General features: G+C 44.6%; 1 protein-coding gene across 1 annotated transcript in view; it reads left to right on the forward strand.

Moving 5' to 3' along the window:
- RYR3 (ryanodine receptor 3) overlaps positions 1 to 16780 on the forward strand; it is a 358818-nt gene that overhangs the window by 159583 nt on the left and 182455 nt on the right. Inside the window, exons 28-32 of the mRNA XM_004687571.2 lie at positions 4665 to 4873; positions 6554 to 6729; positions 7616 to 7652; positions 9395 to 9558; positions 12381 to 12546. Of these exons, the coding sequence (XP_004687628.1) occupies positions 4665 to 4873; positions 6554 to 6729; positions 7616 to 7652; positions 9395 to 9558; positions 12381 to 12546 (752 nt within the window). The remainder of the gene's footprint in view (positions 1 to 4664; positions 4874 to 6553; positions 6730 to 7615; positions 7653 to 9394; positions 9559 to 12380; positions 12547 to 16780) is intronic.

Here is a 16780-nt window from a genome sequence, read left to right on the forward strand (position 1 = left end):
GCAGAAGGTTGAAAAAAGCATCAGTTCTTGCCTTGAGCTTGTAGGGAAATTTCTAAAAATAAAACATGTTGTACATGGTAGCCCCCAGGAAAGCAACACCCCCTCTATTCTTGTGTTCTGGTCACCAGCATCCCAGCCTTGATTCAGGCCATTTTGCCACTAGGAGTTGGGCCATGAAACGTTTTTAGTTTGGGGGGAGAAAGGAGCAGGCATTACAGTTCATGGCTGTTTCTTTCCCCTGAGTGTGTCTTTCCGATTCTGGATCACAGAAGGGTATTCCCTTCTGCCTCATTAGACTTCTCGTAATGACTGTTTCCTACCTGTTCCCTGACTGAGCCATCACAGCCCTCAGTGTTTCCTAAAGGCATCTGGAAACTCAGAAGCCGGTATGGTAAAGCCTTTTCAATTAGTCTTCTCTTTCTCTTATTTAAATGAAAAGATAAAATCCTGAACATCCTCATAGAACTCAGACTGTGACATCTGGAAGAGGCTTCAGTGCCCATCCCTTTGCGCCTCTCTGCTGGGTGTCCCCCTAAGGCATATCTTCCTCCTGCCATTGCTTCAGTGTCTGTCGGGGCAGACTTCCAGGCTGTTGCTCCCATTAGCCTACTGGGGTTTAGCAGATCCCCCAGCCCTGCTGCAAGCTCTTCCATAGGCAGCAAATGAAACTCACTTGCAAGAAAGTGTCGCTGCCATCTGCACAAAATCTCACTGGTACCATGGGTCCCCTGTTGCTCTCCCTCCAGACAGAGCTGTTTCAGAAAGTGACTGTGGCAGGGGCCTTGTGTTTCCTGTGTCTTCTAGAAGACTTGTCACCATCTCAGTGCTGTCCGTGAGCCCAGCCACAGGCAATGAAAATTAATGAGTAAAATAGTTGCTGCTGAAATGAGGCTCTCAAACACACATGGGAATGTCTAAGAGTCATCTCCCCACCTCGCCATGGTCTCGGCGATTCCATTACTGGCAGAGACTTGCTCTCATGCCTTTTTTTAGTTGGAAATGATTTAAAATTGATTTAAAATGAACCATGGCTTAGATTTTCTGGATAACTAGTTTCTTTCCAAACACCTGCATTATAAAAAGATGACCTGGCTCCTCACTTCTCTTCATAACTACAAAATTTGTACAAAATTTCTACAAATTTGTGATACAAATTTGTCAGAACCTGAAGTCCTCAGCAGGATTGCGATGATTGTTGCTGCCCCTGTCCTGAAACAAGAACTACCACATCTAGGTTCAAGATAATGCAAACTTCCTCTCCACCCTCTTCAAGGATGTTGGCAGGTAGAAAAGGAAGTTGCTTTTCCCTTTATTGTCCCATCATCTTTTGTAATCTCCTTCAAAGCTATGGGTTTACTGGGGTGTGTTCAAGGTGCACATTTTTGTGAGGCAAGTCAGTGCTTACAGTAATGCCAGATCCACTCAAGGCTACAGGTGGCTTCTTGTGAGAAGCAGCCCTTTTCTTCTACAGGTCCCAGAGTGCTTTGCAGTCATGGAACTCCAGCTGTCTGATCTAGGAGCCACTAGTCAACTGCATGACACTTAGCAAAATGTTTTGAAGAGTAGAGGAGCAGTTAGCCACAAGCCTGTCACTGTAAGTAAGAATTAGAAAGCAGGTGACCTGGCCTCTGGCCCCTTGTTTGCCCTGCTGCCTTGGTAGTCGTCCTCACGTGCTGGTCTGCATGACCTGGAGAAGCTGTTCTCTTGCTAAGTCTTGATGTCCTCACCTCTAAAATGAGAACAATGATGAGATAAATCTGTGGAGCACTACGCCCAGTGCCTGACAATTAATAAATATTAGTTGTTGTAGTTTATCATCCTGTTCCTTCATATGGATCATGCAAAATTTAAAAAGTTCCATGAAATTTTAAGGGTAAAACACTTTAGAAATGTAGAGGTCATCATTACCTGGAACTGATGAAATCAATCCAGTTATCAAGTATCTTCCCCTGTAGAAAATGCTTGATGCCTTGGAGGGATTTATCCTCACATTTTGTCCTTATGGGGTTTTCATTTTTCTGACTCAGTTCTTGGTTTTCAGCTTCTCTACTGCTTTATAGGGCTGTCCCAGCTGTGACCACTTAGCCCCCAGGAGGTCCCCAATCCTTTCTCCCTCCCACTGCTTTCACATCCATGACTTATTGCTGTGTGTTTTTCCCCTGCAGTGCCCAGCTCTCCCCTGTGGAGAGAGCTCCTGCCCATAGAGGCAGCAAGTTACCCTGTCATGAGTACAGCCCCCTGGCCAGGGACATAACTGCTGTCTAAATCAGAGGCACTCGCTGCCTGTGTATTCCCCCACCCCTGCCACACTGACAGGCAGCTGGTCTGTGAGTCAGAGTGTGTGGGATCTTAGCCCTTTGTGTCACTTGCCCTTCTCATGACCTTGATCAAGGCTGATAGTTCCTCAGGTCTTCAGTTTTTATTCTGTGAAGTCCCACCCCTTCTGCTAATAGCTTAGATGACAGGATGTTCAAGTTGTGTCAGAAAAAGTCTTCATACAGATATTGCCCTTTCTGCATGGATCTTATGTTTTCCGTGGGTCTGTGACTAGGAAGCTATTCAGATGACCTGAGTTATTCAGAAGTCTTCATCCTTGCTTCTGCCCACTCAGGCTTTGCATCTGCAGCTCATTTATTCTGCTGTTGAAGTTCATCGAGATGAAAGAAGAGAAATTTCTCTAGATGTCCTATCTCAGCTCACATCAAAGCTAGAACACTTCCTGATCACAACTGCGGTCATTTTCAGGGCAGGACTATCCCCTTAACAGAAACCAGAATACTGTCTGGGAGGTCAGGGGTGCTTTACAGCCAACATCACTCTCTTGCATATTCCATTTGTGGCCCCCACTTCTGTAAGTTCCCTGGGGTCAAGAGAGTTTCTTCTCCTTCCTTGACATCACTTATAGTACATAGAGAGCAAAGCCTTCTGTCCCAATGAGGACCTGGAAAGTATTGCCAATGAGCAATCCTTGTTCCACACTGGAATCTTATTTTTCAAAGATATTTATTTATAGAAGCATTTGTGGATACAAAGGACATGATTCCTTATATCACAGTTCGTAGCCAGAAGCACATAGAGCTCTCAGGAAGGGGCATGCAGGGCTCCCCTTCTGGCATGTCCAGCTGCCTCAGGGGGGAGCTGCAGCAAGAGCCACCCTAGACCCCGGGATTCTGAGAAGAAGCTCTTTGTACAGATACCACCCTTATTGTGCAAGGATCCCATTAGGGCTTTCTCTCTAGAAACATTTCTGAGTAGGGTCAAGAATGAGCTCATGGTTTCTTTGCGATGTTATTTCAGCAACTATTTGCAAAGCAACATTGTGGCTTTGATAACAGTACATAAGATTTTGCTATATTTTAGCCCTAGTGCCTGTGAATTAAAGTTCTGTTGGGCATAAACTCCCCAAATCAGCCTGTAAGTTGCCCCCCTTAAATAAGTAGTATTAGCCTAGGAGCAATGCCAGATTTCTTTGGGGCCTCCAACCCCAGCTTAGCACCCCCGCCACCTGGGAGGGCCTTCCCCACCCAGCAGCCTCAGCCCTCCTCCGGCTGCCTGCCTCCCACATCCTCCCACATCCTCCCAAACCCAACATAATTAGTGCTTTCCCAGCTCTGCCAATTTGTTGGCCCACAATTATGATTTATAAATAGCCTACAAATGAGAACACCAATTTGAACTTCTGCATAGCCATTTTTTAACACGATGAGGATCCAGAAGTGAGCTTGAAGAGACAATTACTGTAAGCAGGAAGGAGAGGCATTTTCTACACCACTGACTGGAAAGTCTAGATTCTTTCTCTGCTTATGTTGTAGCCACAACCCTAGGGCAGTAGGGGAGGGAAGCAACCAAATCCTATTTCTGTCATCCAAAACTTGTTAGAATCATCATCTCGAAACTGAAAGACCTAGGTGGCACTCTGTCAGTGCAGATGTGAAGGCCTCAAAAAGTAAGGATTTTCCGTAAATTGTTCTTTAGTTCCATAGTGTTTTCTTTTTGACAGTAGTTAAAATTTCCTAGGGCCTACTGATCAAACTTTACTCTGATATAGAGAATTTCACATTTTGTCTTTTTGGTTTACTTTTTCAACTGATAAGTGTAACTTTAGAACATTCTTAGCTGCTATTTGTTTTTTCCCCTAATCATTTTGAATCAAACTGACTTTTCGGGCCCTCCCTGGTAGTCAGCGGGTTAAGCAGTATGAAGCTAGCAGCTGTTTCAACACAAGTTCAGTTCCCCCACCAATGAGGTGAAACACAGCAGATCTCTCCTGTCTCGCCCACTGCTCCCCTCAGCAGTATATTTCAATCAGTCAGCCTGTTCTGCTCCCCACTCTGGCCTCTGATGAATCCTCTCACTACCCCTGCACCTCTGGCCTGTAGCCCAGTTCTGTAGGCATAAATAAATCTCAAAAAACAAAACTAAACTAAAAAAAAAAAAGAAACAAAAAACAACCCACTGGCTTTTCTTTCCCATAAACCAGAGCAGCGATAGACTCCATGTGAACTCCTGTTCTTGAGTTTGTGTGCCAGGAAGGATGACCAAGGGTGATGTCCCATCCCTCCTACTGGGACCCTCAGTCATAAAGGAAGCAAAGACCCAACTTCCTCACAGCTGGCTCTGGTGGTACTGAGGCTGAAGCAGGGCTCTCTCTGACCATTCCGCAGGCTTTGTGCCCATCTGCTCTCTCGGACTGTCTCAGATTGGCCGCATGAATCTCGGGATGGATGCCAGTACCTTCAAGTTTTATACCATGTGTGGTCTCCAAGAGGGCTTTGAGCCTTTTGCTGTCAACATGAACCGAGATGTTGCAATGTGGTTCAGCAAGCGCCTCCCAACATTCGTCAACGTGCCAAGGGATCATCCACATATAGAGGTAACCTTACACTCTGTGGGTGGCCCTGCCAGAGTAGATGGATAGAGGCACTAAGCTTTGACTAATGCTCCTGTCAACAGGCAGCCACTTACCCAAATCCTTGCCCTGGCTGCTTCCCGGTCACCTCCTTGCTGACCAGGTAGCTAGAGGCACCTTAGTTAGAGCAACTAGAGGCACCTTAGTTAGAGCAGCACAAATGGCAGTCACCTTGTAGTTACAACTTTGCAGACAGGCCCCGGTCTTTGGGCCACTGTGTTTTCCCCGGATGTACCAGTGTTGATATTGTCATAAGCAGTGTAGTATCCAACAACCTTAAATTCTGTTTTCTCTTAAAAGTTCTTGAAGTGTAAAGTAAAGAAACTTAAGTAGTATTGTAAATCAGTGTCAGTCAATAAAAAAAAAAGTTTCATAACTGTCCTCAAGGTGTCTTCCAGCTCATTTTCTAGGCTCTGAGTTTGATGTCTTAGACACTATTTAACTTCTGCGGAACCATTTTCTGCATTTGCCGCTGAGGTATAGCTGACTGTGATGCTTTCATCTGTAAGTGAAAGCTGAAAAGAGCCAAAGATTGTAAGGAGTCTGATTTGGGTTCTAGGTCTCCATCGACTTGCCCCTGTGCTTCCCCTGTTCCCAGTGTGGTTTCTTCATGGCATGGGGTGCCAGAGAGGACCGATGGTGCATCAGACAAATCAGCTCCACTGAAGCATGAAATTGAGGGCCTCACTCCTGCCCAACTGTAAATCCCCTGTACTCACCTCCCAATGTAAATTCAACACGCACCAACTCTTAATTTCCTACTTTCATCCACTCTCTTAAATAGTAGAGACTTCTATTCTCTCTTTTTCATGTAACTGTGACACACACACACACCCCTTTGGCAAACTGAAGGACTATAGAAATGCCCCACTTAGGAAAAATTTACCAACTGCACAAAAATAGACCCCAGGATAGGAACTATGCCCTAGAATACAGGGAGAAATTTTCAGATCATATAAATACTATTATAAATCTCAGTTTATATTCTCTGCTTTTTCTATCCCCTCCCCCCACACTAGATATTTTGAAAATCCCGTTTTGATCTTTCATCCTCCAGCCTGGCCTCTGCAATGCTTGTGCCCTGGTCCTGGAAATTTTGTCCATATTTAGAGTATAGCATATAGGAGCCTAGCACTCAGTCTGTGGCAGACACAGGACATGCAAGCTGGGAGGCAGCAATCTCCAAGGGAATTCTTCTGTCTCCTCCTCTTAATTGGGGCTTTCTGGAGCCCTTTTCTTAGCCATTCTCATTCCCACTGCCCAGGGAAATCTTTGGAAAGATTTTCTCCTTTTGCCACTTCCCCCTGATCTAAGAGGTTAGTCTTGGTGGAACACCATATTGCATCACCTGGATACTAAGCCCACCCTCCGTCACCCCATGTCTTGTACATCTTCTCTACCCTTGATACTGCAGAAAACCCAATGGGCATGATTTTAAATCTCTCATTTCTCCAACTAGAGACAGATGTGTCATGGACCCTTCCATAACAGGGTCCATGATGAGAGTAATGTTTGGTCATCACTAGCAACAACTTTTATGGTTTGCAAAAAGTCTTAGCTATATGTAGTATCAATGAGAGAAGGAGGGACAGAGTCAAGGCCAGGTCCTGGGGATGTGAGGATGATAACCTGTGATATTTCCAGGTCATGAGGATCGATGGCACCATGGACAGCCCTCCATGCCTCAAGGTGACTCACAAGACATTTGGCACACAGAATAACAATGGCAACATGATCTACTGCCGCCTGAGCATGCCTGTCGAGTGCCACTCCTCCTTCAGCCACAGCACCTGTCTGGACAGTGATGCTTTCCAGAAAAGGTGAGGGCGAGAAGGCCAGCTCTCAGTGCTACTCTTTATGTCTGCTATAAATTGGTTTTCTGACTGTTTTTCACTCTACCCCTGCACAACTTGACCTCCATGAATAGGGTTCTCTCTGTTTTCAATCAGGTAAAGAAATGATGTTTGTGTGCTTATGCACACTTCATATGCTTGTGCAGTGTATGCGTAAGGAGCCACTCGAGGTAAACAGTGATATCTGATGCAAAAGTTCCTGCTCTTCTTGAGTCCATTGAGTCCCAAGTCTCCCTACAACCTTGCATGCCAATGTTTTTGGAAAAAGGAAAGTAAGCATCTAAGAGGGTACGGTTATTGTCTTTGGGTAAAGTTGGGAACTTCTGGATGCAGATTCATTCTTCTCAGCATGACTGTTGCTGATGTCCATCCCAGCAACTGTGTGAATCATGAATAATGTGACTTCCTCCTTATAAGGAATATAGTCATTGCTATCTTCTTTCATTTAATGGCTATTTTTAATCATAGATGTATGTCTGCCTGTTTTGAGCTGTGTTGTTCAGGGTTGCCTAGAGTTTTGTGATCTACCAAGCTGTGTTGTTCAGGGTTTGCCTAGAGTTTTGTGATTAAAACAAGCACAGCTGCTTGAGAAAGAAGGATTTAATGTATTCAGTGGTATCCCTGCCTTTGTTAGTACAATCTGCTTCTAACTTACTATAGGGCTGAGATGTCAGCCCTGCCTTGTTCTAGCAGGTTCTGAATAAACAAATCCCAAGGCCAGTTAGAATCAATTTTATATAAGAAATAGTTTCCTAAACCTGCCTTCACCATGAAAGGTAGATCAATTGCCTGTCAGAATTGTGGAATCCTCTATACAACTGATTGACTAAAACCTGGATTATCTTCCCCACAGGAAACAGATTCAAGAAATACTCTCTCATACAACAACAGTAAGTAAATGTGCTCAATTATGATTTTTAATTATTTGATTTTTTTTCTGTGCCTAGTAATATGCCCCTTACAGCAAAGATCTGTCTAGAGATGCCCTTTAGTTGTCAGTTATTCTATCTTTTAATAGCCATTGTGATATTTACAGAACACATGGATGGCATTTCTCAAACAGGGGAAGACAGTTACTCAGTGCAGACCCAAAGCTCTACCTGGACACCATGGGCTCTTAACTGTGCACCATGGTGTGCTTATTACCCTTATGTTTCCAGGGACCCAACATTGCCTATCTGATTAAAATGGACATCACAGGAAAGGAGGGGGGCTTAGTTTAACCCCTTTATTTACTTTTCTTTTTGGAAACTTTAATGAGTCATCTCACCCATCTCTTTGAGCAGTGCCAGAAGTGATGTTAAAAACAATCAAGTAAGGGCCCTTCCTGGTGGCTCAACAGTTTGGGACACAGCACTGTAAGCTGATCAAATCACTTCAATGTAAGACCCCCACCCCCAGAGGTGATCCACATGGCACAGCAGACCTCTTCTGACTCGCCCGCTGCTCCCCTCAGCAGTGTACTTTGTCAATCTGCTTGTTCTGCTCCCCACTCTGTCTCTGCTGAAGCCTCTCACCACCCCTGCACCTCTGGCCTGTAGCCCAGATCTGTATGCACAAATAAATAAATCTTAAAAAAAAAATCAAATAAGCAGGAGCTAGTAGCCAGCCCAGTTGGAAGGCAACACAGCCTCATTGTTTCCTTTATGGTATCCTCCTCTAGCACCTGTGCTAAAAATGAAAAAAAAAAATATTTAGAAGAAATACACATTACCTTTTCTATATAGTTAATCCTACAACCCAAGTTATAGGTTAACTGTCACCAGGAGGAATGTTCTTTTTGCAGTAAATCACACATTAGCAAGTGTGGGGCACAGCTTAGCACCTTCCCTTTTAATTCCCCAGCAACCCTGTGAGATGAACTATCTTCTGTACCCTGAGTCACAGAGAGGACAAACGACTTGTCCAGGGTCACACAGTTTATCGCTACCAGTGCCAGGACTCAAGCGTCAGTGTGGCTGGCTGCCCTTGATCTTTTAAAATATCACAGACAACAAACAGAAGCAGCTTCATTACAAACAAACTCAACCTTCAAAAAGAAAATGAGCAGTTACTTAACCTCTGTGCTTTAGCTGTTATTATGATGATACCCTTCATAAATTGTTACATCTGCCAAGAGCCACTAATTCTCAGCACTGCCTGTCATGGAACCTGACATATACACCAAGTATGTCTGACCATGGTGTGTTTTCTTTTGCAGACTACTCTGAGACTTTCCCCCCCCCCCCAACCCCCCCCCCCCACTTAAGAGTTCTCTGACCTCAACTGTTCTCATTCTCTGAGGACAAGGACAGTACCCAGGCTCCCCCACCCTGACCCCTCTGCCCCAGTAGAACAGGTCTGCCCTGGTGCCCAGGAGAAGGATAGAGTCTTGCTGACCATTCTGAGTGGCTGCCACTAATGTCACCTGCAGAATCTTCTAAGTAAAAACAGGAGAGTAAGGGTCTCATTCCTCAGATCCTAAAATACAACAGAAAAGGGGGAAAGAAGGGAGCCAAATCCTATGGTCAGCCTTTCCTCTAAGCCCAGAGTACAATGTGTACACTCCAGGAATTGTGTGCTTTGTAAGAAAAGAGGGCTGTTGCATTATTTCTGCCTGTTGAACCCACTCCCCTCTGTGGTCTCTCCACAGCAGTGCTACTACTCAATCCGCATCTTTGCCGGACAGGACCCCTCCTGCGTCTGGGTCGGATGGGTGACTCCAGATTATCACTTTTATAGTGAAAAGTTTGACCTGAATAAAAACTGTACGGTGACTGTCACCCTGGGGGATGAGAGAGGCCGGGTTCACGAAAGGTAAGAGGTTCCCAGGGGCAGGACTGGCTCTTGGACCCTCACCCCCTTCATAGTCATTCTCCAAAAGATGGAAACATCCTAGCTTCTGTTGCAGAGGGAAAATGATACTCAGGCTTAAAACCCTTAAGCAGTGAATAGCACTAGGGTAAGAGAAGCGTTATTAGTGAACATAGAAGGTAATTTCATCATATTTACTTGAAAAATGACCCAGAGAAGGGAGATACAGATGGGCAGTTGGGAGAGCTGGACACCCTCACAGATTTTTCTCCATGATTTAAGATGTAATTTCCTCACTTGAGCAAGACAGAGAAAAATCCCTGGGTACTTGAGCAAAGTCAATTCAAAAAATTTATAAAGATGTATCACATCACACAGTAACTGATCAGCTCAGAACTCCCCATCCCAAGAGTTTGTAATGGCTAAAAGCATAAAAAGTATATAAGATAATGAATATAAAAGAGACATAGAAAATTTATGAACAGCACTCACTGAATTGAAATCAGGAATCTTAAGGGAAAGCATATTTCATGCACACCCTTGCTCTCCACTGGTCACCTGAGACATCAAAGAATCCTGGCCAGCTCCACCCCAGAGTGGCCCGGGGGGCCACGCTTGTTCCTACCTAACTGATTTCACAGTCTTATACTATACAGACATGGATAGGGTGGTGATAATTTAATTCTCAAGCTGGTTTTTATTCTTAAGTCCAGAGCATTTTGCAATCAGCGCTGTTTAGATGCTGACACGTCAAAGTCTAGTGTCCAAAGGTCAGGCAAATGAAATGGCATGCCAGGAAAGACCTAGTGGGCAGCTGAGTAAGAACACAGACTCTGGGAGCACACTACTTGGACTTTAAGTGGGGTTCCAGTGCTGACTAGAGGTATGACTTTGGGCAAAAACTCCCTGGGCCCCAATTTCCTTATCTATAAAGAATGATAGCTCAAATCTCATGGTGTTGTGAGACTTAAATGAGATGATAATGAATAGAAAATGCCTGGGACAGTGTCTTGACCCAATGCACTCAATAAACATCCACTGCTTTTATTATCATTACTGAATATCCATCATGTCACCAGACACCAAGTGTATGTTAAGCAACATCTGGTTAGGTTGGAAAGGAAGTATGCATGAGAATGACCAATCCAATTTGTTCTTCAGCCAGAATACAAGGCAGATGTGCCCACCCTGGCTGGGCTTGTAGCTCCAGTTGGCTGGCTCTGCCACCCTGGGCAGATGACTTGATTTATTCAAACCTCAATGGCTGCATTTATTTGAAAACAAACTGACACATTAGCACGAAGTGTAAGACTCAATATTAAGCAGGTGCTCAGTAATTCTTGGTTGAAATACACATAGAATCAATGCCAAAGTGTTTTAGGGAATTTCAAGTTTGGGCCTTTTAAAATATGACCAAAGCCACCCTGGCACGTTGCACTCTCAGGGCTTTCATACATTATTAATTGAATTCTGTAGTAGTCATCAACATATTTAGCACTTTAATCACTGAAAAGCAGTAGTAACATGGTTTCAATTTAAGCTCTATGGAAATCTAGCAAAGACTATAACTCTCTAAGAGGCAGCTTGCACCAGCCCTGCCTGCAGGGCATTCACATTGAACAGCTAGCCAGCTGGGTAGCTAAAAGAGAGGGGAGGAGAGCAGGTGAACGTATGCTTACAAAGTGGATTTCCAGTCACTTGGGAAAGTGATAGGCTTCTTGAGCCAGAATAAACCTTGGAGAATTGTAATCAAACCTTGGATTTACAAATGACAACACTGCTCTGAGTGCTAAAGCAGCTTTCTGAATTAACAGTCTGTTGCAGGATCTGTCCACCACATGGTGCTGAAAAGCATCCTCCCTGTCCAGACATTGCCCCTTGTCCTTGCAGCTGATGGCCACAAAAGGAATCCAAGCTGAGTCAAATCTGTTTGACCTTGACTATTTCAAGGATCTGCCCTAACACCAAAAGTCTTTTCTAATCTGGAAAAAAAAAATCACTCCATTACTTCAGGCAACCAGGTCCCTCAGATGATACACACTGGGCTTAGGAAGAGAATAAACTGGTAGCCTCTTGACCACAGCCATTGTGAGGGGCACAGAGAATCACTTCTACCACCACACCACTTCTCCAAAGCCCAACCAGAGTTTGAAATATTACTGTTGAGGAATAGGACTTCAATTGTTGTCTTTTGAATCTAAATGCCTAAGATGGAGTTGACTTTTTAGGAGTTAGTAGACAGCTAAGTGAGAAAGGGTACCCAAGTTGGTGTGAACAGTGCAAGGGCAGCAGGGAGCCAGATTCCAGGAACTCAGAAAGGCAGTGTAGACCATGGAAGGAGAGCATCGAAGCCAACTTGGCCTACTTTGCAAATCTTTCTAAGGCAAGTGGACCTGACCAAGTGTTAACGGCCTTTTGTCCAGACACTGGACTGGGACTCTGAACCCAAGTTTTTGTTCCCATCTCTTACTCCAATTCTGTATCTAAGTCCACCCATGATGGCCACCCTCTGCACCTCCATTTCCCATTTCGAATATACCAATGCTACCATCCCTGTTCTATTCCAGAAAGTGAGCCTAGAACCAGTTAACCTGAACTTTGTGTTCTCTGGAAGTAGCCCAATTGATTCCCATATCCCTAAACTGAGTAATTAATTTGTGACTGAGTAAACTGGGCTGAGTTGAATGGATTCATTTAAAGGGGGGGGGCAAAACTGGGGCTAATTGGAAAGTTCCACTGGAAGGCTTCTGGGGCATTTCATTCCTGAGTTTTTATTACAAACTGCTCCAGTCCAGGTTTTTGTCTTTTTCTTTCTTGGCTCTTAGTGTGAAACGCAGCAACTGCTACATGGTCTGGGGTGGAGACATTGTGGCCACTTCCCAGAGATCAAGTCGGAGCAATGTGGACCTGGAAATTGGCTGCCTGGTGGATCTGGCAATGGGCATGTTGTCCTTCTCTGCCAATGGGAGAGAACTTGGCACCTGCTACCAGGTAGGGCTGCTTCTAGGCCTGCATATCTGCAGCTCTGTTCCTCACTCCTCTCCATGTTCAGCATTCCCAGTCTGTGGAGCTGAGGAGCTCACATGGTTCATAACACCTACACAAGAAAATGAGCAACATTATTTTGTCCAAAGAGAGGGACAAGATCATATTTATTGGTTAATCAGATATAGGTTAATCTTTATAGGACTTCCCTGGCTGTGGGCTTCTTTATTCCAAAAGTATTTCTTGTGGAGTTTTGATGCACTATACAAGATACAAAACTTAAAAGCCAGACTTCTATGCCCAAAATTCTGATCTATTAAAAACTGATTAAAGGGTCCCAAATTTGCCCTTTGCAAAAATTATTCAGTGTTTTTCCCTATTTTATTGACTGTGAACCCTAATAGAGCTACTTGGGGAAGCCATCAACTGTACCCATGTATATCATCCTGTCACTAGCCATGAGAAGTTTCATCACTTTTAAGCAGGATTTTGATCCCTGATTACTAGGTAAACTTGGGATATACTCTATACCTTCCTCTTGAAACTTGGCAATGAGCATTTCACAGGGAAAGTGAAGAATACTTCAAAAACAAATCTGCATAACCAGCATTTCCCATATTACTTCACCAAGATATTAAAAACTTTTTTAAAAACTTTAACAGTAATATTCAATAAGTCTAGAGTGGCACAGAAAATACCTGGGAAATGCTAAGTGAAGGAGTTAAATTTCTTCATTAAAACCTCTTGGTATTAAGGTGATTTGGTGATATAAAGCCCACAGGGAGTACAACTGAGATTTTTAAAAAATGCACAAAATTATGTAAAAATAAACTATTATATATTAAAAAAAAAAAAACAAACCTCTTGGCATTGGGTGCAGCGGGTTAAAGCTCAGCACTAAGAAGCTAAAGCCACTTTAGCATGAGTTGGACCCCTGCCCCAGAAGTGACCCACATGGTGCAGCAGACCTCTCCTGACCCATCTGCTGCTCCCCTCAGCAGTGTACTTTGTCAGTTGGCCTGTTCTGCAACCCACTCTGTCTCTGGTGAATCCTCTCACTGCCTGTGCACCTCTGGCTGTACCCCAGTTCTAGATGCATAAATAAATCTTAAAAAAAAAACCTCTTGGCATTCCAAGGGTGGAAGAGCTATAACATGTGGACAGAGAGCTATATGAGTTCATGAAAGGGAAAGCCCACTTCCATCAAGGGTGGTCAGGAAGTGTTCATTGCGGAAAATTCTTGATTTTGAAGCAATGTAACAATTCTTCCACTTGGGGGGAAAAGAGTACGGTAGGTTGGAGGAAGCATTATAGCAATAAGGGAAGCGTAAGGTGTGTTTGGGAAATACTGGTCAGCAGCATATGGAGTGATTGTGGTGAGTGGTGATTGATCTGGAAAGGTAGGGAGGCACTGATAATAAATGAGGAGCCTTGGCAGGTCACTGACTGGGGCAATGGCATGCAGTGTTTACCAAAACCAGGGTCACTAGCTGAGCTACCACTGCTGCTGAAAGCATCATGCTACCATGTAAACAGATGAAACTCCAGGCTCCAGAATGAGCCCCAGATTGCTGCTTCTAGGCTGGAGAGCCCCTTGGCAGCCTCTTGCCCCTGGTAGGAGAGCTGGCATCTGGAGGGGAGAGAGTAGTTTCCTCAGATCTGAAATGTTCAGTGACCCAGAACAGAAGAACTGAGCCCTTCCTTGTATCTAGGGACAGCCTTCTAGCATGGAGGTGCTCACACCTGCTGTAGTGTGTGCCACTGTGCTCCCCGCCTCCTCAGGGGACAAAGTGGAACATCAGCAACATGCAGCAGGCTTGATCCAGCAGCTGTCACCTGACCAGTCATTCCCAAAGGAGGTCTTCGTGAAACGAGCCTCTGAGGCAGAAAGTAGCATTCTTCTGGTATCTCCTCACGCATGATTCTACTTCCCAAGTCCCCTGAGAAAATGGTTACATACATTAGTGCTGTCCTTCAGAATCCATTAACTTTTTCCCATTAACTTTCGAAATGAGATTGACTGAAGGGTCCTCCCAGGGCTTCAGAGAACTCTAAGCATCTAATAAGTCTTAAGACTGTTTGGGCTTCGGAGGTCCCTAAAAGTATAAATCACCCATGGCATTCACAGCAGCGGTGACTTGCCTGGTCATGGGAGAACCGTGATGCGGAGATGTGACAGCCAAGAGCGGGATGCTATGGCTCTTCTCCCACCTACCACAGAACTTCCTGGGTGACATTGGGCTGGTCGCTTGACTTCTCTGAGTGTGGGCAGCTGCCTCCTAGACTCCCCCTTCTATTCCAGGCATAGAAAGCCCTATCACTCTGGTCAGGGCTCCAGGTCCTGCCCTCACCCCAAGGAATGTGGGGTTGGGGGGGATGCCAGGTCCCTGCACAGTGGCCTGAGGGGCACTGATCCAGCCAGCCCCCTTCTTCCAGGCCTGATAGTAGCATTTCCAGCTGTGTGCCTGGTCTTTTGGAAGTGGGATAATTGTTATGCTGCAACTGTAGCCATTTTCATTTTTCAATTATCTCTAAAGGAGCAGGGCAGCAATATTTATACATGGGCATGCTACTCAGAAAGGACCAGTAACCAAAATAATGAGAGAAGGTTTCTCTCAAACAATGTGTCTAGACCGACCCATTAAATACTGCTGTGCAATTTGAAAACCTTTTTCTGTCCCACTTAATGTAATCATGGGAGAAATGAGAGCTTAAATATATGTTCAAGAGCTGTGCCTCAATTATTGCTACCCCAGCCACACTGCTTCAAGAACTGAGCCAAATCTGATTCAGATTTACAAGAGGGGTTAGCTTTCAATTCAGGCCACTTCCTAGTCCCTAACATTCACACATAATTAGAAATAAAATGTCTATTACTGCAAAGACAGAATCGATTGCCCAGTGGTCAAAAGCACCTTAAAAATGAAGAAAAAACATCCACATGTATCACAATATCTTCAAGTCTGGGCTCACTGTTCATGCCCCTAGAATGTAAGCTTCTCACCCTGAACATAGGTGCACAGACCATCTCTCCCATTAGCTGATGTGTCCCCATGTGGGAAGCAATGCCTGAAGCTTGCTAATTACTTGTTGTTAAACGACTTGGCTAGGAAACCATTATATTCATTTTTAATGCTACTTAAAAATTACCAGAAAAGTAGCAGCTTACATGGGTTCATAGTTCAGAAAGTTTGAGTCTGCTCACTTTCCCACAAGGTCAGCAGCAGGGTGTCAGCTGGGGTAAGCCTTGGAGCCTCTGAGAGGAATTCACTTGAATTACAGTTGAGCTGTTGGTGGAATCTAGTCATGGTGTTGACAGGGGCTCTGAAGTCCTGTGACAAGCCAGGGCCACGTTGCCCTTGGAAGTGGCCATCTTCCTTCTCATATGTTCCTTTCGACACAAGGATAATCTGCCTTAAAGTCACCCGGTTAGTGACCTTATTTCCATCTGCAGAATCCCTTTGCTATGTAACACACAGTGTCACAGCAGGAACAGCAGGGGTCATGCGGCCACCTAGGGTTCTGCTTACCACACCAGCTGTCATTTCATTCCTCAGGGACCCCTCTCAGGAGCACACATAGTGTTTTCTTCTTTGAGTGATTGAACAGACATTTTCCTTATTCACTTTGGTGGAATATACTCAGCAGCATAGAAATAAACTTAACCATGGCATCCTAAGTACCTTGAAAATACATCCTCTCTGCAAAGAGGATTGATATGGGCCCTGGAGTTTTGGGCCAGCCTTGTTCCCCGTACTGGTGTGACTTAGGTCACGCAGAAACCTTTGTGAGGAGACATTTCTGCAGTAAATGGTAGTTGCTGCAGTAAAGCTTTCTCAGTCACTAGAGCTCTGCTTGCATCAGGCTGTGATGACTTAGGGGCTGCATGTTGTTCTAGATGTCAAATACTTGGATACTTGAGAATCTGGAGCAAGCCCAATGATGACTCTTGCCTAATGGTCAAAGTCAGAGCAGCATCAAATCAGAATTTCCTATTGTATGTCTCAGTGCTTAAACTCTGACCATGGTGCAAAGCAGGCATATAATAGGAACAAAATAAATACTTGCTGAATGTCCTTTACAAAGCTTATTTCAGACATAGTGAGGTCATTCTAGCTGCCTCGTTCCCACCTTTGGGTTTTACATTTATCTATTCGTGTTGTCCAGGGTTCCTGAAACAGTGACTTTGAAACCAGTGTTTGTACCTGACCTGGGAGCCAGCGGCACTTTCCCAGTATCT

Source organism: Condylura cristata, unplaced genomic scaffold (genome assembly GCF_000260355.1).
Source record: "Condylura cristata isolate star-nosed mole 26May11 unplaced genomic scaffold, ConCri1.0 scaffold00023, whole genome shotgun sequence".
NCBI classification, from domain to species: domain Eukaryota; kingdom Metazoa; phylum Chordata; class Mammalia; order Eulipotyphla; family Talpidae; genus Condylura; species Condylura cristata.